We start from the raw sequence: 24,813 nt of genomic DNA, 5'->3' as shown, positions 1-24,813 counted from the left end.
TGCAACAACCTGAAACTTTCAGGTACCATAAATAATATTATTGCTAAACATATGCCATTCTAATCTGCAAGCGACCAGAATATAGAATACGAATTTTTGTATTTAAGTCCTGTTCTACATCAGTTTCTGACAGACCCTGTGAGTGCAGTCTACTCAATCATCAGGAAATAGAAGGTGCATCTTCCAGCCCAGCTACTAACTAGATCAAACTGGTCCTGGTCACTCAAATGATGTTTCTGTGATGTACATACATAGTATACACTTTACATCCATTATCATGGCGTTTCTCAATTTGCTCACCATTGCAGAGCTTAATCTAAAAGTGCAGGTCTAATGGTTCCCACCGTTTAAAATATTTAACCTAAAACAGCTTTGATTTTTATTTGCTATAAATAGTTCTGCTTCACAATTTTTATTTTTGTTGTTTCCTCAAGAGGCTCTTGGGGGCTGAGCGTTCTCGAGTCTAAAGGTTTCGCGCGCGGCTAAACCCTTCTGACCAGGACCGGAGTTGGCGTGACCGCGCCGGATTGCGCGCGCACTGCCGTTGCCACGGTGCTGTACACGAGCGGCTCCCTAGCAACCCCGTTCGCACCGGGAGTCGGGGGTTGATGTGTGCGGGCCGAGATTTGGGGGATTTTAGGAAAGGAGGGCTGGTTGGCACCGTCTCGGCGCTTCAGCGACAGGACAGCCGCAGCGAGTCCCGCGGAGAGACGGCGCTGGAGCTCGTCTCTCACTTGAGCCTTCGTTTCCAGACCAGAAACCGTCTTGTTTCTGTCTTGAACACGGAGCCACTGGCCAGTGAAATTACTACTGCTCTCGGTGTTGCTGAACATGTTGGGGAAGATATTAACTGTGGGTGAGGAACAAAAAGACGACATTATTATATATAGAGAGTTCAGTTTAGAGGTGAAGCGTGGGCTACGCGGCTATCACCGTTTAATAATAATAATAATAATAATAATAATAATAATAATAATAATAATAATAATAATAATAATAAACATTCTCTCCAAATTGTTTTCCTTAAAGACTCCCATTAATACTTATTTTATTTTTCAGATCCTCCAGATATATCAAAAGACAATTTTGTGAGTATTGCAAAACGCCATTAACTGTTGTGAGTTTTATTTTATGAAAGTTGTGTCGCACTAGTTGCTCCAGATTTAACCTATATATATACACGCAGGTCTAGATCCCTATACACTGTAGGTTATAATAGATTTACTACAATTGGGAATAAAATGTCAAAAGAGATTTTTTTTTAAACAACACTACATTGTAATTAATCTGGAATTTCATATGTATTTATATAATGTTTTCCGGACGCAAAAAGTGTCTTTACAGCAGATACACTACAAGCAGCGGACATAATTCACACCATATAGAACCAGGAAGCTAAAGCAAAGAAAGTAAATTATTTCTTACATTCTGATTGACGCTCAAACAATAACAATTAAATAACAATTATTGAAGGCTGTGGAAGGGTTTGCAAATACGCAAGACCAGGGCTTGTTCGCTTTAAAATTCACTGCAGGAATAAATCAAAGTTCACCACCGGCACATGTATTCATTGATTTAATTTATTACATGTATTAAGGGATTAATTAGGATGTATTAAAAATATTGAACGGAATTTAATGATCAGTTGAAAAAAGGACCGATGAGACATTGAAAAGTCTTATCGGTTTAATCTTTTCACAGACACTGGGAAAGACGGGCCCTACAGCGCACACTAGTGTATTTTCCGCAGCGATGTGCCTAACAGTGACACCTCTCTATGGACTGTTGCCTAGGATAGCTGTTTCAACCTTTCGTCTTTCTGTTTGCGCCAGAAAGGATCTTGTTTTATGGGGTGTATAGATTTGTAGTAATTGTAAATTAAAATAATCTGGGAAAGATGTGAACATTTTCGCTGTTCTGTGCAGCTAATGAAACCGGTTCGAAACCCTCGTCTCACAAGTCCTGATTTTATTTATTTCAGGAGGATAACTTGGCCACGGATGACCTGCTTGTGCATTATTTTAACGAATTCTTGGGTCTTCCGGTAAGGAAAGAGCTTGAAACAGTCTGAAAGATAGGCGATGGAGTATTGCCGAGTTCACACATTAGACAACCTAAAAGCTGAACCACACAAAAACGATGCGCGGATTCATTTTTTTTAAACAAAGTTTCTGTCTCAATAATTTGAATTATTACAAGAGAAACAATCACATAGATGGTACAACATTTGTATATTTTCCTTTGTTAGTTTATCAACATTATAACCCCTTAGTTACCTATGGCAGACCCTGAGTGGATTAAATCTTTAGGCATTTTGTTATGATCATCACTTTTATCATTAGAATTAACAGTGCTGAGTAGAAACAGATAAAAATCATCAAAGCTGGTCAATTTCATGTGCCATTTAAACTGTTATAAGTAATGGAAATGAGATCATATAGTCTGTAATGTACTACACGCAAATAATGAAATTTCACTTCACAATCATTTTGATGTGAGCAAGGATTTCCAGACTATCTACTCTAATCCAGTGCGTATTTATTTAAAAGGAAAAGCAGACATTTGCTGGCACCATTAGGCTCAAATTTGTTTCTCATAAAAAGCATTTTGCTTACTCTTAAATGTGAATTTCTGTTCAGACAGCCAAAGTTTACTTGTCATTGTCAGTGCGAATCTGTATTATACGGTACACGCCCAGAATCTTTTGGCACGTCATTTGTCTCCTCTATATTTCTGGGAAGACATTATTTAAATCTTTCCTTTTTTTTCCCAACAGACTTTCCCAGAAGCTATAAAATTTAATAAAGACACCGGAGGCTTTGAAGTTGTCACTGATGCTGCAGAAGTGCTGACTAATCAGATAAAAGCTTTGCTATCAACATACAAGTCCCCACAGCCCAGATATGATGGCAGGACAAATGGATCATGCCATTGTGCCTGTGCCAAGCCCTCACAGCCCTGGGGAAATATAATTGATAACAGCTACAGCGTTATGGTAAGATATGTCTTCTTTTGCAACGAAAGGTGATGGAGAAGGTATGTATTACCACTCGTCTCTAATTAATGAAGAGCCCTCAGGAGTGAGTTTGTCAGCCCATTCTGTTTTTCCTAAGAAGAGCATCGCTGCAGGAGAAAGGATTGAGCTCGCATTCTGCAGTTCACACGGGCAAAGGACAGTCACTGACGCTGGCAATTTTTCCAGCAGAGGTTTCCTTGAGTAGATTGTTAGAAGTCTTAGTAATTAATAACACCACTGCTTTTGCAGTGCTTGGACAGAGAACAAGGCATCCAGTGGATACAGAAGGAGAGACTCCCTTTATTCCTGCAGAGTGACTGCTACTTTGAATACAGGTACTATCTCAGTTGTGGTGGGCTGAGATAATATAATATGCTATTTGTCATTTTAAATGCTAGCTGTTTTTATCTCTTTTCGTTCTCTCTGGGAAGTATTTTCTTTCTACCCTTGTGAAATATTATGATGTTTTTATATCATGGTCATGTTTTTATGCATATCTTATATCCGAGATGACATTTGGGCCCATTATGGAAAATCCTCAGTGGACTTTTTCACGGTCAATGGTGACACAAGGACAAGGGGCCACAAAAAGAAACTAAAAGCGAATCCATTTTAGGACACAGAATAAGATGTTCTTCCTTGTGCTGAGCTGATTTTCTGAGCAACAGTTTCCTGTTGGCCACACTGTTGTGCTGCATGTGCTTTCTACATAAAATAACAAAAACTAAAGTCAGTGTTTAACTGGTTTATTCTAGTGTGAAGGTAGAAAAGAGGGTAATCAAAAAGACACTTACTCTTTGTTTCATTTGATTCCACAGGATGGCTAAACTGCTGTCTCAGTTAGATGAAAGCAGCCTAGGTCTGAAGCTACAGGTAGACCCAGCCTATCGTCCCTGGAGGACGACTGGAGAAGTGAGCGCTCCTGCCCCAGCAGAAGATGAAAATGAGACAATCATGACGACGTTCTATGTCTCGCTGGGTCAGGTGAGTTTCCTGCTTCAAGCTCTGCTAAGGTTGAGTCGCCAGCTTGGACACATGGTCCTGGAAGAAAAGAACAGGAGAGAAATGAACAGAGCTAACTGGTCAACACAAGAGCTGATGCATTGTCTGAGCTCTTCAAGGTGAGCACTAAGCTCAGTAAACACACTACACTGGAGAAGAGGTAAAAACCCAGTAGAGGTGGGGTTCCTGGAAAAACATAAAAAACCCGATATAATAATCATGTGGAATACCCACGGTATTAATACTTATCTAAGAAAAAGGCATAGACATATATTTTGCTCAGCAGCCAGACCGAACATACAGTGCCAAACCAAACTGGCAAGAATATAAGTAGCATTTCTCAGACGGACCACAGATATTCCAGTTTAGCATGGAAATTGCTCGGAGGGAGCATCTACTGTACGCATAAGCCTGTATCACAGAGATATCATCCCTTTTGGTAGCTGCAGCAGATCTCTGATCCCCCTGAAACAAGCCTTTTAACTTGTCTTGGCTAAAAAAAAAACACTCATTTGAGCACTTGGAAGTGTTTAATATCGGATGCTCTTTCTCTTTTATAATTTCCAGGCTTCGATTGCAGAGAACAAAGAGTGGTTCACGCTGGCCAAACAGAGCCAAACGCTGATCAGCACACCATCTCTGCCAGTGCCCCTGTGCGCTTCTGGGGAAGGCCTGTCCTGTCGGGGCACTACAGCCAGCACAAGTGCTGTGAGCAGCTTGGGTAGGCTTTACGCCACAGCGAGGAAGACTTGTCATAGCTTTCGTTCAAACAGCAGGTCCCCAGTGGTGTTGCTTACTGCAGCAGTGCTCAGACCTTCATCTCAGCACCGTTCCTAGAGATCTTTATCCTTTTAACACAGGAGTGTAACTCTCCTCGTTCTGTAGTTGTATCGTGATTCTTGTCCAAATTCCTGTGAGGCAGATTCTACCGGACACATTAGCTTGTACAGCAGAAACTTCACCACCACAGGTTTACCGTAGCGAGGCAAAGTGTGGTAATTTGTGAACACCGTGCTCGAGAGAGGTCCGTCACCACTTTCAAGACGATTTTTTTTGTAGAGCGGAAAAAGTAAATCTCATAAGGCAGGAAGAAGCAGACAGAGGAGTTAGGAGTAAAGAAGAAAAAGGAGTCATGTGAGCCAGAGACCAAGCAAGAGGAGCTGGAAGGTGGCCTGGGAGCTGGGCCTGGCTAATGTGAGTCAGAGAGGGTTTACAGGCCGCCTGAGATTTCTGGGTAAACCCTCAGACCGTTTTATTGGATTTGCTGTAGATATAGACTCAGAATGAGATCCAGGAATTAGACAGACATGTGGGCAGGGCTTGTGTTCTCCGGGCTGAACAGGATCATCTGGAGGGGAAGCTGTTTTTTTTTTTGCAAAAGATGGATTATTAATGTGGTCCAAGTGTCAGAAAAAAGTCATGCTAATATTTTGAAAAGTGACTATTGTGTCTGATTTTGGATGGAAGTTTGTTTAATTTTCAGTGGGAGTATCTATCAAGCTACTGAGCCATGCTGTTGAAGCCAATACCCTGGCTTATTTCAGAAAACAGCTGGATGAGATCCTGGGACCATTTAGTCAAGGGGGTTAGATGGGCTGAAAGGCCTGCTCTTGTAACCTCTCTTTCTGTATGCTAAGCTTAGACTTCTGATGATAATTGGCGATGTTTTAAAAAAAGACAATCAATGAACCTGGTTTCAGTCTGTGGAATGAGACATTTGTCTTGACATTTAGTGTTTTCTGACTCAGTTCTAAATACGAATTAATAATTTCAGTATACATGCAATTCCAGTGAGATTATAGATGTCAGGCTGTGCAAAACGATGTGGTTTTTCTGTGGTTCATTCTGCTGTATTTTATCCACAGCAAATTAGAGAGTCTAGGGTGTGAACTATGTATCAGAAATGTCTGCAGATATTTCTCATATAACAGGAATAGAGTTTTTACTACTGTTGAGTCACTGGTGGTTTATACTTTCTGATTAATATCACTAAACAAAATGGGCACAATAAAACAGCAATGAAATGTAAGCTGTTAAAGAAAGAAATAACAGACTGTCACACAGTGGAAAATGTATCAGTTGGACTGTTTCGAGTGAATTTGATTTTGTAAGGGTGTGTGGGGCCTGGGTATCCTGCTTCCATTAAAATCACATTTTTATCCCATTTGTCTATTCCCAGGGTAGCCAAGGGAATAACTCCTGATTGAGGTTCAGATAATATATGAATGGCTTGGAGGCCAGTATGTAGACAGAGGTCAAGGCACTGTTTGTGACTCTGTCAGCACTTTGCATCTTATATATCTGAGATAAACTCAAAAATTGTCATGACCCTTACCTGTGTAAAGTCTCTTCCAAGGGACAGGGACAAATAAATTAGAAGTAAACAAAGTAAGTCCCAGATTAACCCACACTGAATCAACTTGGAACCCGATAATGGATGGCGATAAGCTCTTTACACCATAGCCAGTGGACTGCCTTAGCTTATTAGGCTTTATGAAGACAATAGTCAACTGTTCATTCTTTGTGCTTTGGGGAGTAGGAACAGCAGAAGGGCTCGCCGCCGGTCTGGATGGAGAGAATGTCCCAGGACCACATTTCAGCCGCGGCAGGAAGAGAGTTCATCCCCTCACTGTGGCCGACAGGAGGCCGAAAAGTGTGGACGACAGCTGCTTTGCCTGCGTCCCGGACTCGCCCTCCCACAGCCCCTCCACGGTGCTGCTGGACTGCTCCTGCGAGAGCGGGATCGAGTGCGACAAGGAGGGGGAGGAGAAAGTGGAGACCTGGGGCCTCGAAGACGGGGAGGAGGCCCAGCTTATGGAAACGCCATCTAGGGACTCGGATGGTAGCCCCTCCGAAGCCGGAACCTGGAACCCGAGCACTTTAGAGGAATTAGCCTCTTCTTTGGTCAACAGGGTGCTGAAAAACACGGTCTCGGAGCTGTCCAGGGCTTTACTGAGCAGGACAGACGCAGCGGGACAGGAAGACATGGACCTCAAAGGGCCGACAGTCCAGGAGGGCGCAGCAGGAGAAGCCAGTGATGCACCGGGGCAGCAGGGATTGCTCCCGAGTGAGGATCCCCCAGCCCCTGAAAAGGACAGGCTGGAGGTGTGTAGGAAGACATCAGAGTCAGAGGATGGGGCAGAAGAGGAGGGCAGTGACCTCCGTCGCCATGTCTTCAGCTGCGGAAAGGGCCTGGAGCAATTCAAGACTTTTTTACAGGGAACCCCTGGGGAGAAGCACTTGAGTCTGTGGATGGACATTGAAAGGCTAAAGATCATTATGGATACAGAGAAGAGAAACAGGTATTCTTCGTTATTTTACCGAGCAACTTCTGTGTCTTTATTTCAACTTGCAAACCTACATCCGCCTTTGCTTTTACTGTATGTTCAAGATTTGTGTGTTAAATGAGCTGCTTACTCTCCTAGCTCAGGGGCTCAGATTTTAAACCACAGCATCTTCAAAACTCTGTCTTTGCAGTCTGACGCTGTGTTAATCTGCAGGTTTCTCGCTTCGTGTCTTTCCCGAAAAAAAACCAGACATCTTTATCGCATGAGGAGCCGATACATGCTAAGCAGCGGGCAGAGTTACCTGAACACAGAGCTATTGTCCCGACTGGCCCTGTCACAGGCTTCCTGCTGGATGGAGAAGCACCTGCAGCAAATCCAGCCCAAGATCACTGAGCCTTTGCTACTATACTGGTGAGAAAAGCCTTGTCCACTGGTTCCATTATTTGCAATGTTAGCTATATGGTATCTCTTACCACCAGTGTAACTGAGAGCTGGTAACTAGGAAGCATGTTAGGATGCTGATCGCATTGCTCTGGGGCCTTTTGGTGGTTTTTAAGTGCTTTGCAACGTGTTACTCTGATATCAGTCTTCATTTTTTGTCTGTCCCAGGGGTCCGAGGTTTTGTTTGGCTCACGCATCTCCTAGAGAAAAGGTGGCCGCCAAGCTCAGGCTGTGGCGAGAGCGCCAGTTGCGACCCCCCTTGAATATTGACCCCCACCCACGGACCGTCACCCTGCTGCCTCTCAGGCCCAAGTCCTGTGTGCCCAGGATCGGTCCTCAGGTGCGCCACACCCGCTGGGACCCCGTCGGGAGACCGGCGCTGACCATCAGGACGCTCAGCCGGCATCACTCCAGTGGCCCAAGGCAGGGGCGGCCAATCCTGCTCCTGGAGGGGTGGTGTGTCTGCAGGGTTTCTAGGTCTCTTAAAAGCAGCAGCGTCTGAAGGGCTGGTTAAACTGGTCCCATTAAGAGCGTTACTGAGCTGATGGAGCTCGTTAAGAGCCGAATTGGGATGAAAGCCAGCAGACGCTCCGACTCTCCAGGACCAGGACTGCTCACTCCCTGGGCTAAGGCCAGTCGGTGAAGGGTGGGACTACTGCTGGTGATTGGACAAGCATTTAAACTGATTCTATCAGCAGTTTCCTGTGATACAAGAAAGCCGTGTTAAGAGCAGTCGTTCTAATTAGGAAGACAAGGATGGCAGTGCCAGAGCAGTGAAACTTTGAATGTGCACCTTAAATGTGCAATTAAGGACGGGTGACTTTTGCCAATTGTAGCTTTTCAAAATGTGTGGCCACCAATCAGTGAGCTATTTGTGCATTGTTAAAATAGTATTACTGAGGAGATGTTTACTATTTTTTTTACCAAGCAGTAAAAACTGAGTGAAATATTGCAGCAGGAAGGTCATTTCTTCACAATCAAAGTAAAAAATGCTTCTGTTTTGTAAGGGTCTTTTGCCATGTTTGCCATGTCTCACTGGCTTTCTTCATGTCTCCTTCATGCCTTTTCTTTGTTATGTGACCAAGTTTTTTTTAATTAGTTCTGATCCTTTTTAATAAGTTACAAAGTAAAAAAACAAATCCAAAAGACTGTAGGTACAGATAGCTGAGAATGAACTTTACAGCCTATAACAACTGTGCTGTCTTTCTGTGTTGCGTGTTAGAAGCCCGACCCAGCGAGGTCCTCAGTGAGGTGCAGTCGATCTGAGCTTGTGTCTCCGAAGCCCAGGATAATGCTACCTGCCTCTTTGCACCCCAGACTGAGCTCCCTTGGGCCTGTGCCCAGTAAAACTGCTCCCACGCTGGCTGGAACGCCCAGGAGGAGGTCAGGAGACGGGAAATGTGATATTTATCAGCTAGAAAACGCATAAAACGGTACCTGATTCAGAACAAGGGAGTCTTACCAGCTACCCAGCAGGGCAGTGATGAATTGAGAAAGGATTGCAGAGTAGAACCGTAAAGTAAGCAAACTTGAGGGCACTTTTGAAAAGCTGTGGAAACTCATTCAACCCAAATAGAGCCAAGGCAAGTCTCCCCTTGGGAAAAACTCTGGTATCTCACAGCTGGCTTATCCTGTAAATTTACCCACAGTGTGGCTTGAGTCCTACAGTACAGATCCTGTTGACTGTAGCTGGGATCTCCCCATTGCTGCCACCTATACAGGGGACTGGCACCAGAGTTTGATGGGTGTGATTTTGGCAAGGGTACCCTCGGCCGGCTGGGCAGCGGTGACCCCTGAGGTCGGGAGCTCTCAGATTTGGCACTCCTCTCGGGCACCTCTAGAGACATCACTGTGTAAAATGGTAAAACCAAGCACGTTCAAGAATCAATTGCTGATCCCACACTCAGAGAGTATGAAATGGCAATGTAACTGGGGATTTCAAATTGAAAAAAAAATAGAAAAGGAGAGCTTGCCCATTTCCTACAGACTACTCTTTTGAGTTGTAGCTCGCCTGAATTTAGAGTGGAGGACAAGGCAGAAAGTTTTGGGAACTTCAGCTGGATTGCTCGTGTGACACCGTTTCCTGTCATCAGGCCCAGGGTCCTCTCTGCAGGCAGCACCTCTTCCTCCTGGTCAGACAGCTCCTGCTCACAGGGCACCGCAGGACAAGCAGAGCCCTTCTCAGGCCAGCACGGTGTAAGTCATCCCTCCACAAAACCATTTTGCAGTTTCTGTAAGACCGCTTATCCTTTCAGGCTACCTTTGCAGCAGCGTCACTTCTTAAATTGAGGACAGTTTTGCTCTTAACCGATATAAACCTGAGAAACTCCAGTGTGATGAATTATTTCTTTTGCAGTAGTATCCAGATTTAGACAGCAGTTACTGTAGAATTCAAGTTTTATCTGTTAATGGATCAAAAGTAACACTTTCCTGCCACCTAAATAGTATCTTAACTTACATCCCGCCCATTCTCGACACTTTATAACCAGTCCTGTGGTAGCCCGTATTACACCACACCCTTAAATAAATTAATGGCTGTGTGTGGTCTTGCCAAGACAGTGCTCCTGTGTAGCGCAGAGGAAAGAGGAAAGACCACTTCAGATTGAACAGTGAACCATAAGCGTGAGGGCACAAGTGGAAACCATGTGGAAGTGCGTTTAAAAGCAAAAACACTTCTGTGTCCAGAGAGAAGTGTATGAACAAGCTACCCAGCCCTGTTGTTGAAGCTGATACCCTGGCTTCTTGCAAGGAGCAGCTGGATGGGATCCTTGGATCACTGAACCATAGCTAGCAAACAGTCTGGATGGGCCAAACAGCTTCCTCCTGTTTGTGGCCTGTCTCAGGGGCTTCTGTCTGTTGTCTAGGCTGTCAGGAGCTGTAGCCCTGTACTGGGAGGAAGGAGGATGGAGAGAATGCTGCAGGCCCTGCACCACGAGCGCAGGGCTGGCCACCGCTTCACAAACTTCTGTGAGCTCTCCGGGAACAAGGTACTGTCGCCAAGCTGACATGGGCTGAGCAGAAAAAAAATAAAACAAAAATAATGCATAGGCTGAACAGGCTTCGCAGCACACTGTATGTCTAGATAATGTCCAGCAATACCCAAGGTAGCTGCAAAGCATTTTTGCCTTTTATTTTACGTCTCCTGGAAGAAAAACCAGTGTAAAATCTTTGCAGCTTGAGTTTTCAAGAAATGTGATGGTTGACAGGACCATCCTGCTTCAGTATTTTGAGGAACTGGGGATTCGCCTTGAGTTCCCCGAGCCCATTCCACAGTGTCTTTTCCAGCTCTGGAAGAACGGCGTTCATTTCTGGTTTGACCTTCAGGAGTACCACAGACTGTTCTACCAGGAGGGTCTCGATCCCTACAGACTGCAGCGGCAAGCCCACGTAAGCACTGGGGTGTTCCATGCGCATGTGTGTGGAGACAGAAAACAAAGTGCTTGAAATCAGGAGGCCAGGAATTGCAAAGCATTTTTTTTTTAAACCAAAGAAATGCAGGGACAGATTTTGTGTTCTCGGCGTGAGAAGCATCACGTCAAATCGTAAAAAAAAAAAAAACTGATGTCTAATTGTTTTGCAAAAAAAAACTAAACAGCATTTTTTCCACCATTTACAGGCAGGTAAAAATGCCTTGTAAAGTATAATTATTGTAAGGGACAAGCCTAGCTTGAGAACAAAGTTAAGATTTATTTTATTGGTGTGAGAGTGGATCAACAGCTGAAGTAAGATAGTAATTTTATTTAAATATTAGCTGTGCTGGCGAGCAGAGCTGGGAAAGTGGGTGACTAAATGAAGTGTTTTACAAGTGATTCGCGTGAGAAAACCGACTGGCATGGGCGGATGTGAGAAATCTGCACCTCTTTATGAGTGGCGGTGCCCCGTATGATTGACCTACGGGTGTCTGCCAAACTGGTCCTCCACCGAGCAAGTGATTTGTAACAACAAACTCTTTCCACTAAGTCAGGCCATTTAGTAAAAACCTGAAACACCCGTGACTCATGCCTTTCACAATTCTGACCTGAAGCCCTCTCTGTGCATTGGATTGAGGCCAGTAGACTACATGTTAGCATGCATAAAGGGTAGAGGAAAACAGTAGATTGTAACACGAAGATGTAATATTGCTCTGTGTGCCTTGAACACTCTTGTTTTAGTTCTTGTATTCTACATACATATGCTTTGGAGCGCCGGAGGATACCGGTGTCAGTGGGGACAGCAGAAGGCAGATATGCGCGAGGCTGGACCCACCCTTTGAGGAGCTATTTGATCCTGCGGAGGAGCACGTCCTCACGTTGCTTCTGGAGCCCTGGACACGGATGACCACCTGCGACATGGCTGCCTACCACAAGGTACGAAACCCTGTCCTGATAACAGGTGGTAAGGTTGACCGAACAGCCCAGGTCCCTCTATGACACCCCAGGGTCCACAGCCTGACCCGAGGTCCAGATTAAAGTGAACATAATCAGCCCCCACACCTGAGAGAGGGCACAGACCTCCTGCATAAACACATGCTGTCAAGATGTGTGCACCACTGCTGTCTTCATGCAGTGTTACAGTAAAGTCTGGTTTGTGTTAATACATTTAATAATAAATGCTCTCAATAGTTCCTTTTCCTTAACCCATACTGATTCAACAAGTCTGACACCTGGACGTTAGACTCACAGCAGAATCGAGTTTCCATTTCCTATGGGGATTGTTGTGCCCTGTATGAAGACAGCTTTATACCAATAAATGCACAAGGTTTCCCAGCAAATGACACGAACACTTTATTTATTCAAAAATGGGCATTGTGAATCTTACATGTATTCCTGTTGCACTCAAGTGGGAACAACCTATTCCTGAATACTGCCAAATTATCCTATGAGACTAGTACAAGTGATTGAAGAATGGCTACATTGCTGGTGCAGAACAGCTGTTATGGCATCTCCCAGGTGAGGGCTGCACTTCACTGGTGGGTGAAGTGGGTCCTCTATGTTTAGTGCTTTGGGACCCTTTGAGATTAAAAGTGCAATAAAAATGCAAGGATTTATTTGTGCTTGGCTATTTGCCCCCAGGTGGAAATAGTAGAGGAGATTCGTCAGCTGGACTCGGTCCATTACAGAGAGCTGAAGGCCCTACATGAAAACATGCTGCGCAGAGCGAATGAGGTAAGGCTGTGATTAAAATACTCAGTAACTGTAATGTGTTTAACCACACAAGCCTTGTGTATTTTTCTGCTCCCTCAGAAAGAGTGTTAACCTCCTTAGGGGTGTTAGCCTGGAGTACTGGCCAAATTTCCCATTGGCCTTTACAAATTATGGCCTCCTAATAACCCCCATCTCTGAACCGGCCTCATTACTCTGTTCTCCTCCCCACTGAGAGCTGATGAGTGGTGAGCGTACTGTGCGCACTATGGCTGCCGGTGCATCGTCCAGGTGGGTGCTGCTCATTGGTGGTGTTAGTGGGATTCCCCATTGCCTGTAAAGTGCTTTGAGTGGAGTGTCCAGAAAAGCGCTATATAAGTGTAAGGATAATTTATTTACTCCAATAAGGGATCGAGGTGTGTCACTGCTCAAGCCTAAATCATGGCATGGCTAGCGAGGAGAAGCTGGGAAGCAGAACTGGCTGATAATTCCTCAGCTGTGTGCTTAAAGAGAGGAAATCCATTTCTCTTCTGTGTGAGGAAGTTACTCTTCTGTCGAAATTAACATGCGTATCTTGTCCTCATTTAGAACGTGCCCGATCGCAATCCCTCATCCCCACCACCGGAGGTCGCCAGAGAGCCAGAGCTGTGGGACTTGGTTCCGGAGGATTTCCGCGGCTACAGCCTGGGCACCCTGCTGCGCCGCCGGCTGGAACTGGAGCACTTCCGCACCTTTCTGGAGGAGCACTTTGCCAGGTCAGACGGACCTTTCTCTCCCCACAGATAGAGAGCGGGAAATACATTTAAATCAGTCCAAATTCAGATAAATCAGACGCATAGATGTTAAGCTATGTAGAAACCAGGGTGTGTCAGAGGCCAATGCTCTATGGACCCAGAAAACCCAGAATACTAGCTCTGTAACCTGAAACACTGTATAATGCCTTGGCAGGCCAGCAAGAGACCTTGCGTCTGAAATAAAACAATATGACCCAGCGCTTAATTACCCTGCCTATTCCCTGGATGTCTAAAATTGAAAAAAATCTGCCTGCCTAAAAATGTATCACCAATTAGGAGAGAATGTTTTTAGCCTAAGGGTTTCACCAGTATCAGAATGTCCTAAAATAACGAGTGGTACGATCTCTTAAACAAGGTTCATTATATTTAGCCAGAATCTGGTCAGAAAAAGGTCTTCTTGACTGGCACAAACTGGCGTTTCTTCGGTCTGACTCTCTGTCTCTCTTCTGCTTCCTCCCTGTAAGTCTTTTTATCCCGTTTCTCTGTGTTGATGAAAACGGTCATGATTTACCAAGAACTTAATTAACTACAGTAAACCTGAAAATGCCCGTCTGATCCTCTGTGTTAACCGGCCTGTAAACCCATCTGTAGCTAAGTGTACAGATCAGCCTCCACTCACTGTTTGAGACTCTGTGAACTGAAAATGTTTTTTTCTGGGAAGTGAACTCTCAAGATGTAAATGGCATTTGATATATTTTATGAATGCTGAACTGGTCTGCAAGAACGTTAATGAGCCTTTCCCGGGCTCGTCCATATTCTTGTACTGTATATTATAGATCTAAAATGTAATAAGACCTTCATGAAAGTCTTGAGAAATGATGAAAATAGCCTGATCAAATATATAAGATATTAAAATATATTTTAGTTAGTTAATAGTTGGATGAACCAAAATTTAACATTTGGACTTGGGATAGTTATATTTGAATTCCTCAGAAGCAGTGACAGCTAGACATTTCTAGACAAGCTAGACAGTTTATCAGAAAATATGGAACAACCCAGGAGGTTCACAAGGGTTTTCTTAGCACTGTATGTATACACTAATTTTGTATAATTAATTAATCGTTAATCAATTAATGAATGTAAATCATATTTTATACAATTAATAATGTACTGTATTGATTGCAACAAACCTTCGAACCTGAAATCGCACCATTTTGCTAAGGCAACATCCCTCCAAGCGGAGCTGAGGTTAATTTGCCTGCTGAATCACTTGCAGTATGGACCTGCTGTGCTGGCTGGACATTGAGCAGTTCAGAAGGATGCCTCACAAGGACAAAGCCAAGAGAGAGGAAAAATCCAAAGACATCAAGAACAAATACCTGAACAAGAAGTACTTCTTTGGGGCCAACAGCCCGGCAACCAGGGACCAGCAGGAGGAGGTACGGGATCATGGCGTGCCTGAGTCTCAACTCAGTTATAGCTTGTTTTTTTTTTTTCTCCCCACAAACTTAGGGAAGATTAACATTTCCATTAACTCACAAACCCTGTTTTAATGACGGAAAAAACAAGCTAGAAAAACTAAATTGTTAAGAACGGTCGCCTTATAAATCACAGAGCTGCGACAGCCAGCTTTCTTTGTGTGGAAAGGCCGAGCCCGACAATGCTGACAGGTTTATGGGCTGGCCTCAGAGGCGTTTTCAGGGGAGTTTTCCCAGGGTGCCCTGGTTCAAAACACACACACACTGCTCTGCAGGGAACTTATGTATCTCTAGACCTTAAGAGGACAGTTTTTCTTTAGCAATTGTATTTCTTTTAGCACTTCCAACACCTAAATGAACAGCATTGTAGAACTACTACCAAGTCCTCGAGTCTTGGCATGTGACAGCACAGACCCTTTTGATTTCAGCTCCACTTTAACCAGAATTAACCAGTTTATCCTAAACTGAATAGACAGCCTCTGTTGAGTATTCAACACTTTTATAGGGACATCTGAGGCTGATTTCTCTAGCAACCTCTTGAGAAATGCAGAAGCACTTTTTAGCAAAAGGCACTCGAGTGCACCTTACGCTGCCCTCTAGTGGCTGCCAGTGGGTCCGGAGTACGACCACTCCCGATCCAGCTGTTCCCTAGGGCTGACGCGCCGTGTCCCGCGTGCGGGCAGGTGATGCGGCTTGGCGGGGGCTGGGGGCGGATCCTCCACGACCGGCTGTCCGCCCCGATTCTCGTGGAGGTGCAGAGGCACGCGAGGAGGCGCCTGGAGAAGAAGTGGCTGCCTCTCTTCCTCGCCACGCCCCAGTTTGCAGAGAGGCAGAGGACAAAGGTACGGCCCGTGGGCCGCGGCGCAGTCCCGCCGTTGGGAGCCCGGTGATCAGGGAGAATCGGAGTGAAGGAGGCCCAGCGAGCAGGGAATTAACTAGGCAAGCTTGATCAAAGGAATGAAAAAGCAGAGTGGCAACAAGCCCACCACCAACCAGAGAAGGGCAATGATAAGAGAGGCTTGGACTGACCTGGTTTCATTGTACTTACGAGCAGCAGTAGATATCAACCTGGAAATGTATCAGAATGCATCCAGCTCACTCACAGTGTGAGTCTCTAGCACATTCACCAGTTTCAACTGGGCTCCTATAAAAAGCAGAATCGCTTCCATGAGCTGAAATACTGGTCAGCCTTGCCGTGCCGGTGTGGTGCTAGCCTGAGTGTGCCTTCTCTTCAGGCCCTGATGAAGGACGTTGCTGAGGACCAGATCTTCCTGAGACACAGAAAGAAGAGGGAGGTGTGGAAGGTCAGTTCTCGTCTTTCTGGGGGCTCTCGGTGTCTGTAATTACGCCTGAAGGCTCGTTTACAGACGTATTTAATGTGAGAGCTAAGAAATGGAAGTGGAGGTTAATTTATTTTAAATGCGCTGATGAAGAGCAGCTGTTGAGCCTCATTGTTCATGTTCAAGGTTACATTAGTAGAAGGCTTTTCCCCTCCAGAGGAAGTGTTGGCAGTGACACCTCAGAGTGGATTAGCTAGTGTTACAGTGCTAAAAGAAACGAAAAGGTCTCAGTAAGTTTCTGGAATAGAAACAGTTCCTCTCTTCTCTCCTTGGTACGTATGGATTTTCTCTGTGGAGAGCAATACAGTATACGCACCTGTCTGGGTGGATTAAGCTTCCTTGAAAATACATCCCATTTTTTACGGGAGAATAAACTCAGCCTCTCAGTCCTATAAGTATTCATCAGCACTTTTGTCATTTTCCTTTAGCCAGCGTCTTAATTTCCGAAACGAAACATTTTCCAGCTCCGACAAAGTCATGCAAATCTCTGCAGTATATCGACAGTAAATGGGCGACGTCCTCGAAGGAAATCCTGGCGTTCCGGAAGGCCCTGCTGAACCCCGTGACCTGTCGCCAGTTCCAGCGCTTTGTTTCCCTGAAAGGAGATTACCTGGAGAACGGGGTGCTTTTCTGGCTGGAGGTGCAGAAGTACAAGGTGAGGCTGTCTTATCATCCACCAGGGCAGGCAGGGGATTAAAAGTCGCACTGGAAGCAGGACCAACAGAGAAAATGTTATGATAAAACTCAGTAAACTAAAAAAGTAAACAAAAAGGATTCAGCTGAGTTTTGTTTATTCACCTAGTTTTTGCCACAGAACTTCCACAACTGAACGTCAGTAGCCCTTGGGTCCTGGGTTCGGGTCTAGTGCCACCTCCTGGGCAAGGTCCTACCTTGGTTCTCTGCTTTTCACATCACTCATGTACTTCACAGGAACAAGCAGCTTTCTGGTAATGCCAGAACTCAGAAGTAGAACACTACAATGTTGCATTTGTGTAAAAAAAAGCAAGTGGTTATTTATGCAGGTCTTTCTGTCCTCTGCCACTTCGCCCACAAATGTTGAACAACAATTAAAGCCCACAGCGGTTCCCTTGTTCCTATCCTTGGAGCTACAGGTATGAGTAATGGAGGAGCACAGGTGTGAAATTTAAGAGCTCAAACTCCGTGTCAAAGTGCTCTCCCAGCTGGTCATTGGTACCTCTTTTTTGACTTACGTTTTTCGTACATTCTTCTGCCCCAAACCCCAAACCAGATTTTGATTACTTTTCTTCCTCTTCACTGAAGGATGACCACCTTCCATTCCACCAGGCACTTTTCTGTTGAGACCACAAGTCAAACTAAAACCCCAAAATCTGAAAAAGGGGGGTGTAGGGCTTCCTCCCTCTCACCTCATGTTCTGCTTTCCAGGTCCTGTGTTTTTTTGAGCTGCAGCTTCAAATAAAATGATCAAAGGCCACGTTCCTCCCTTCAGGACCTGTGCCACTCGCACTGCGATGAGGCGACCATCCAGAGCAAGGTGACAACCATCGTCGACTGCTTCATCAACTCCTCCATCCCCCCGGCCGTGCAGATAGACATCCCCCCCGAGCAGGCCCACGCCATCCTGGAGCGCAGGAGGGAGCTGGGGCCCTACGTCTTCAGAGAGGCACAGGTCAGGCATGGCGGTCCAGCCCTTAGGGAATATACCGGAAGCTGCAACCTGGAATGTTGGTATGACTGTAGTTCTCTCGCAAGTGACCTTCCCGAGCAGAAGCACCATCTGTGTCTCAGCCCACTGCAGAAAGCAGATGATGATGATGATGATGATGATGATGATGATAGAAGCATAATACACTGGGTCGCAGGTGATGGGCAGGGTGTAATATAATGCAGCGTTAGGGCAGAAATAAAAGCTGGATGGAGAAATACTCCCATCATACTGATCTTTTATCTGAGCTGGTGAGTTTTCCTTGGGCATCTCTGTGCAGATGACGGTGTTCAGCGTGCTGTTCAAGCTGTGGCCTCAGTTCTGCGCCTTCAGGAGCAACCTGGAGGAGGAGACAGTTCTCCCGGCGCTGGAGAGGAAGAGGGAGAGGCAGCGAGAGAGGCTGCAGCGCCGGATGAAAGAAGAGGAGAGACGAGCCAAAGTGAGACACACAGACACATTCATCTGTGCCCGTTTCTCTCTCTCTTCCCATCTTCCCCCGCTGCTTCCTGTTTCAGGGTTTAGAGTCAGGCTGGTGCCAAGTGATTTCGACAATGAGCTTGAACTGGCTGAGATGATCATATCAAGACCCTTAGCCTGTCACCGCCAGATAGTGTTTATTATGTTAAGAATACTAATGCAAATCGGGACTGGAGAAGCCATCCTCTACACATTGCAAAAACAACACCTTCTTGATTTATAAAGATTAAATCAAATAGCGTTGTATTGTGCAAGTAATTCTCGCTGTGAGATTGCTGTCTGGTGAGTGAAAGAATAGGAGGAGCTATATATATATGTGCTTGACAGGACATTTCTACTTCACTTCAGCAAAGGAAAAGTAGGAATAGTACAAGGTATTTAGCAAGTAACACATTTGAAGTTTTACGAGAAATAGGTTTTGTGGGGGTTAAAAGAATGATTGATAGTGTCACCTGTTAGAATAATTTCAAATGTACTCTCAGTTATAATAATAATGAACATAAAGCAGAAAAGAAGTGTGAAGTCAGTGCAGTATGTCTCCTTTAACTAAACATTTTTCTTTAAACCGGTCTTTTTCTGCATTTAATAACTAGGAGCAGGAGGAAGCCAAGAGGAAATCAAGTTTTGCGGAAGATTTCTTTGGAGACGAGGAGAGTGTCTACAGTGGCAGCCAAGAAGGAAGGGACTCCAGGAGAGAGAATGGGGCTCCAGCCTATCGCATCCAACAAGTAAGAGAGAGACACATTTGGAACAGGCAATACAAATTACACCAAGATCTCTGTGTCTTTCCGAGAGCTGAGCCCATTCATCAAGCTTATAGAGCTGCTCCCGAAGGCCAGAATCATGATCAGGCCTTTTCCCAGCAGTGTGTTGGAGTTATGTGGCAGCTGTAGCTCTGTTGTTCAGACCATTAATAATACAGAATATCAGGTAATTTTAAGCAGTGCGCTAGCTGTCCTTAATTTTGCCTCCTTACGTTAATTTAGAGTACCCTGCAAAAGTATTCCCCCCATTACCACAGATGACCTGTTTTGTTAAATTACAAATGATGTGTGTGTTTTTTAATGGGATTTCACTGGAAGGGGGTGATACTTCTGAAGGCACTGTAGGTGACCAGCTACACAGCAGGTTTGACATGATCTTGTATTCTTACCCTAATCAATGGGTCCAGAGTCTTGGTGTGCAGTAGCTGGTAGAGGATTTCTTGACCATTTCCTCTCCTCCACCTGTCCAGCCCCACAGCCTGAGCAAGAGGCTCGTTTCTCTCCTCAGGTGTCCTGGTCTTACTCCAAGTACCTGGAGGCTCTGGAGCAGGAGGAGGCACTACTTCACCGCTACGCTGACGTGCAGAGCAGAGCCGCCTCCCCCTCACTCTCCTCAGACGCAGGTGTGACCCATGAGGCAAAGAGCGATGCTGGCAGACCGGCCAAGCAGTCGCCCCGGTTTCATTCTACGGACTGTCAGTCTGTCGGAGCGTTTCCATATATTATCATCACAGTTAAGCCGAGAATGACATATTCGCATATCTCACTGAGAGTTTTTTACTTGTGCTTTAAATTCGGCTCAAGAGGAATTAAAGGGAGTAAATACAGGGTGTTTTTCTAAGCCACTTAATTCGCCCGAGGTTCAAAATGCAGTAAACACTTTAGGCAGGGTTTTATATCTCTTTCAAATTTCATAACTAGATTACATTCCACTTACAATTAAGTGCTGTTTTTTCCCCCTCCAAATGAGATCTGTTAAGAGTATGTGTTCTGTGCCATGCATCCTGTCATGCTATATCGTTCAGGGCCTTCCTCGTGCAGCAACTAGACTGGCTGTCGGTAACAACATGGGGCATTACACTGCCCCTCACTGTCTCCCCCGGTTTCATTTCAGATGCCTCCTCGATCCGCAGCGCCAAGTCCGACACCACCAAACACACCCCCCGCTCCGTCCTGTCCCTCCGAGCTGCGAACCTTCCTCGCTGATCGCCAGGTGAGTTCCGTATCCGTTTGGGATAGGAAACATGGAAACAGGCACAGTGCATAAATCACTGAAAACTACAGGGCTTAGCAGAGTGCCTCCACTGCTGATCGCACTCACACTTTCTTCCAGACCTTCATTCCCACAGCTCTGGGCAGGATGTCAACCTTGAGTGAAATTATAGCAATCAAGATTTTAACCTTCAAGGTAAAACCTGCTTTGTATGGGATGAAAATGACAAAGTGTTACATCCTGCAGCTGCTTAGGGAGAAGCATTAAAGTCCGCAGGTGTGATGGGCAGTTCTGTAACGCAGTGGAATCATTTGAGTGAAACATTTTGAACATCAGGGTTGTTTTTATGAGATATTAATTGAATTTATGTTTATATACTTAAATTAAAAAAATTATCATTGTTTTTTAAAAGATTATTTGACATTTTATAATGCTGGTAATGCATGCCACCGATACCAGAATTCACTGTCGTGGGAATGTTATTTGACGTCACCTGTATCCAGCTGAAGTGAAGTGCTGATCCGACCTGTCTAGTGAAAATGTGCTGTCCGGCAATTGAGACATGAGTGTTTAATCGCAAAACTTTTGGTATCGTTTTCTCTGCCCCTCAAAAAAAGGTCCACTTCCAAAAGATGAGGTCTGAGTAGTTACATCGTAAATTCCCCTAGCAGAAGCCATGTTGCTCTGCTCTTTTCACACTGTGATTTTATTTAGAAGTGCACCATTCTTCCAGTCTGCCTCCTGGAGAGCTGGTGGCTTCGGATACAGAGCAGTGGACCAGCTGGAATGCAAGTGACAATAGCATTGCCATGGAATTTTACTTCCATTTCTTGGCGCAAACACAGTCTGTGAACCTCACTGGGCAAAAAAAAAACGTTTATCTCAACAACATCAATCACTTTTATCAATGCACCTCCAGTACTTCAATGCTGCTTCTTTGCTCAACATTCTCTCCTGGTGATGGTCTTGCAAAACCAAATTCTTCAGACTGTTTGTAAAAGGGAAAAATAAAGCATAAGAGCTACTTTTGGCTTTAAGTACAGGGTACACCTACAACATGGTTACGGATAATCCACATTTCTGTATATTATACTATATTATTTAGACAGGAACGTATGAAGGGTATTGTATAACAAAGATTGCGTTTGTAAAGACTGAACTTCCTTTTAGTGCTCTGGTGAACACCAGATTGATTGTATGTGGCTTTGACAGGCCTTTGAAGCTATAAACGTTATCCAGATCCTGTTTTCTTTTTTGTTTGGGCTGAACATGTTTGACAACCCTTACCATGGCTTGCCTTCATCTCACTGAAGTCATTAACGCTATCCTACAATTATAGAGTCATTTTAGTTTTTACATGAATGCGCCTAAAATGTATACCTCTTTAATGACAAATTATATACAAAAAGGCAATTACATGCATTAAAGAACAGTTAGTTTCTTCTGCTCTGGATATTTTATTACAGAGCCACAAGCAACTAAGACATACTGTACACTGCCTGAAGTGGAAAAAAAAGATTTCACCTAAGCTTAGAGCTCCGTCTAGTGGTCCTGTACTGGTAATTGCATGCCCAAGTCACAGAAACCCTAAGGCACAAATTTGAAGAGTTACAAGGCAGTGTATTTCTTAATTGTAAGATTGAGCATGAGCTTTAATTTCTGCTAATCTCAAACTGAAGAACTATGTCAAACATGAATAGTGGTTTGGGCTCTGGACAGCTGCCCATTGGGTTGTGGGTTCAGATCCCAGCCGGGCCAGTGGCTCCTTGGTTTCAACTGACTTATCTGGTTCATAAAGAATTAAAAACACATGCTAACTAGCATTTTATTTCCTCCAGGATAGGAGAAAGAAGACCAGGGACTGAATCCACACCTCACAGGGACTGCAACTGGAAAGAGAACTATCATTTTTCACAAAGTGGTCTTCTGTCGTATACTTTGAAAACTTCACTTTTAAATGTTTTCAGCAACTGTATCTGTGAGCTTTATATTTTGTAACTCATAGATGAGTGTAACACCCTTTAGCATTTAATAGATGGATTGTATAAAGCCTTTCCATTATATCAAACGCATGTATTAGCTCTTTTAAAATTTCAATTTAAGGAAAACTCATAAAGCACTAGTAGGCTCTAAAATGCCACACTGTAATCATCATTAACACTTGTGACAATTTTTCTTGGGTTTGATATGTAGTGGTATTTTCTAGGTATAACAATTGTCTCTTTCCTCCAAAACCATGGCTTTAAAAATATTGAATAATGAATCTCGAAGCTTGGAGAAACTGAATTCAGTGGTGTGTAAGATGAGATTGTGTGTGTGTCAGAGAGAGTTGTGCCATATTTTCCCAGATTTCATTGAGAAGTAAATGACATGACTTCTAAAATCATAATCGTAATAAAATTCTGAGACCTTATTTTATTAGCATTAAATATTTAATATAATCTTTATAGAATTTACATATGCAAATAAAACTCAGATGGTTTACAAAATGTGATTTTTTTTACATAAAACGGGATAGTTCTAGACATTTCAGGAAAGACGAGATAAAAAGTAATCAAATATCAGTAAGCAGTCTGAGATGAATATTATAGTATTTCAGTGCTGTAGTATAAACTAACTTTTCACAGAATCGGGGTAGCTGAACTTGTGTTGCACAGATAAAATTTAAATTTGCAATTAGTTTGGTAGAAACTTCCATTACACATTTAGTAGGTTTTCCTTTGCAGCAGTCATTATGTGGCCGATTTAAATGCATTAGCACATGATAACAGGTACTGGTAAACAGTACTTGTAGGCGTTAAATGGTAAAATCAAAGGTTTCTGCCCAATCTCAAATAAGCTTTGCCAACACTGCAGGAGTGTGCAGTAACAGGAAGTTTCACCAGCGAGAAGACCTGGCTTTATCTTATCAAACAAGTACATTTTCCTGACATATATTTGAGAATCCAGACCAAGGAGGTGTTGGCAGCATTTAAATGCAGACTTGCCGTCCCTCCATCGTTCAGATGTGATGGTTTCTGGATGGGTCCTCCTATCTTGCAAGTCAGCTGCTCGCGAGTAAAACATTGGCAGTCATCTCCGGAGCTGGCAGTCCAACCCCGCAGTTAGATCTCACCAAATGAAGGTGCAACACAACGTGTGTGCATGTAAACAATCACGGAAACAGGTTTGTGAATCAGTTAGAAAAACCACGAAAGACCACCTAGGAAGCAGCACGTGTCGTGTTTGAATTTGAAAGCTCTGCCGCCTCGGGGAGTCAGTGGAAGCCTATGCGCAGTGCCTTGTTCTTTACCATGGTGAACTTGCTCACGAAGACGCGAGCGAAGTGAGGCTCCACCAGGTAGGTGTAGGTCTTGACGATAGTCGGGGAGGGCTCAGCCGCTACCGGCTGGGGCTGGGGCTGGGCGGCGCCGGAGGGCGCGACAAGGGCCGAGGTGCGCGTGATGTACTCCACCAGCCGGCTGTACTGCTGCTCCGACAGGCGCTCCCTGCTGCCGTCACCCTGCGGGGAAGCACAGCACAGGCCGTCATGGGAGAGCAGCCTGATGAGGTCCATCCATCCATCTTCTGACCGCTGCGTCCCACACAGGGTGGCGGGACAGCCTGGGCCTATTCCAGCAAGCAACGGGCACAAGGCAGGGTACACCCTGGGTGGGACACCATCCAGACACACAGACACGCACACACTCACGCCAAGGCCAGTTTTCCCCAGAAGACTACTTACTGTACCAGCATGAAGCACTGGGATGAAACCCACACAAATACAGTGAGAGCTCCATGCAGAGAGCACCTCAGGAATTGAACCCAGGGCCCCAGCACTGTGAGGCAACAATGCTGACCACTGCGCCACCACACCACCCATGATTATTGAGGTCATGGGGCCTAATCTTTATATCAACTCCACGTCTGAAACTATAAATTCTGGATGCTTACCTGACACCAGCGGCACCTCACTGTAACCTACTCTCCCGTCACACACTGAAATAGTTTGTAATCACATAGAACTCATGGCACATGTTGCGGACAACTGATATACATATTTGTACTACAGTGTATATTTTACACCCCTTATCAGCCCCTTAAGAGCCTAATTCTGTAGTGCAGCACTGAAGCTACAGCTAATCTGCACTAACCACCTCTCCACCTTGTGGCACAGTACCCACTAACAAAACTACAGCACACAGGCCTGAACCACATTTGGTACTACTTAGAAAACATGACCATGGACAGAAAGTAACGCTGTGCCCATGCACTGAG

The 24,813-nt window shown here is 44.7% G+C and overlaps 2 protein-coding genes across 6 annotated transcripts in view; one reads left to right on the top strand and one right to left on the bottom strand.

Moving 5' to 3' along the window:
* Nucleotides 1-526: 526 nt before the first annotated feature.
* rgs22 (regulator of G protein signaling 22) lies at nt 527-23,045 on the top strand. 4 transcript variants are annotated; one of them, XM_088600799.1, is made up of 27 exons: nt 530-852; nt 1,060-1,088; nt 1,982-2,044; nt 2,777-2,995; nt 3,266-3,351; nt 3,835-4,000; nt 4,586-4,739; nt 6,558-7,320; nt 7,555-7,716; nt 7,915-8,086; nt 8,969-9,129; nt 9,840-9,942; nt 10,611-10,733; nt 11,032-11,133; nt 11,898-12,092; nt 12,798-12,890; nt 13,455-13,621; nt 14,877-15,039; nt 15,762-15,920; nt 16,314-16,382; nt 16,912-17,073; nt 17,887-18,066; nt 18,383-18,541; nt 19,173-19,307; nt 19,852-19,966; nt 20,458-20,556; nt 22,400-23,045. In XM_088600799.1, the coding sequence occupies exons 1-26, from the start codon at nt 609-611 to the stop codon at nt 20,547-20,549; spliced, it is 4,236 nt and encodes a 1,411-aa protein (XP_088456925.1). In that variant the 5' UTR covers nt 530-608; the 3' UTR covers nt 20,550-20,556; nt 22,400-23,045. The 4 variants fall into 4 exon arrangements, with proteins under 4 accessions (XP_088456927.1, XP_088456925.1, XP_088456924.1 ...); XM_088600798.1 differs by having other exon boundaries at nt 531-852; nt 22,395-23,045; XM_088600800.1 differs by having other exon boundaries at nt 684-856; nt 22,395-23,045.
* vps13b (vacuolar protein sorting 13 homolog B) overlaps nt 22,967-24,813 on the bottom strand; it is a 325,535-nt gene continuing 323,688 nt past the window's right edge. For both annotated transcript variants that reach the window (XM_088600797.1, XM_088600796.1), the window contains exon 62: nt 22,967-24,058. In XM_088600797.1, coding sequence (XP_088456923.1) covers nt 23,813-24,058 — 246 coding nt within the window. In that variant the 3' untranslated portion in view covers nt 22,967-23,812. The remainder of the gene's footprint in view (nt 24,059-24,813) is intronic.

Source organism: Lepisosteus platostomus, chromosome 12 (assembly GCF_059453375.1).
Source record: "Lepisosteus platostomus isolate fLepPlt1 chromosome 12, fLepPlt1.hap1, whole genome shotgun sequence".
Taxonomy (NCBI): Eukaryota; Metazoa; Chordata; class Actinopteri; order Semionotiformes; family Lepisosteidae; genus Lepisosteus; species Lepisosteus platostomus.
Note: the sequence above shows the minus strand (reverse complement) of the source record. Positions and strands in the feature narration are given on the sequence as shown.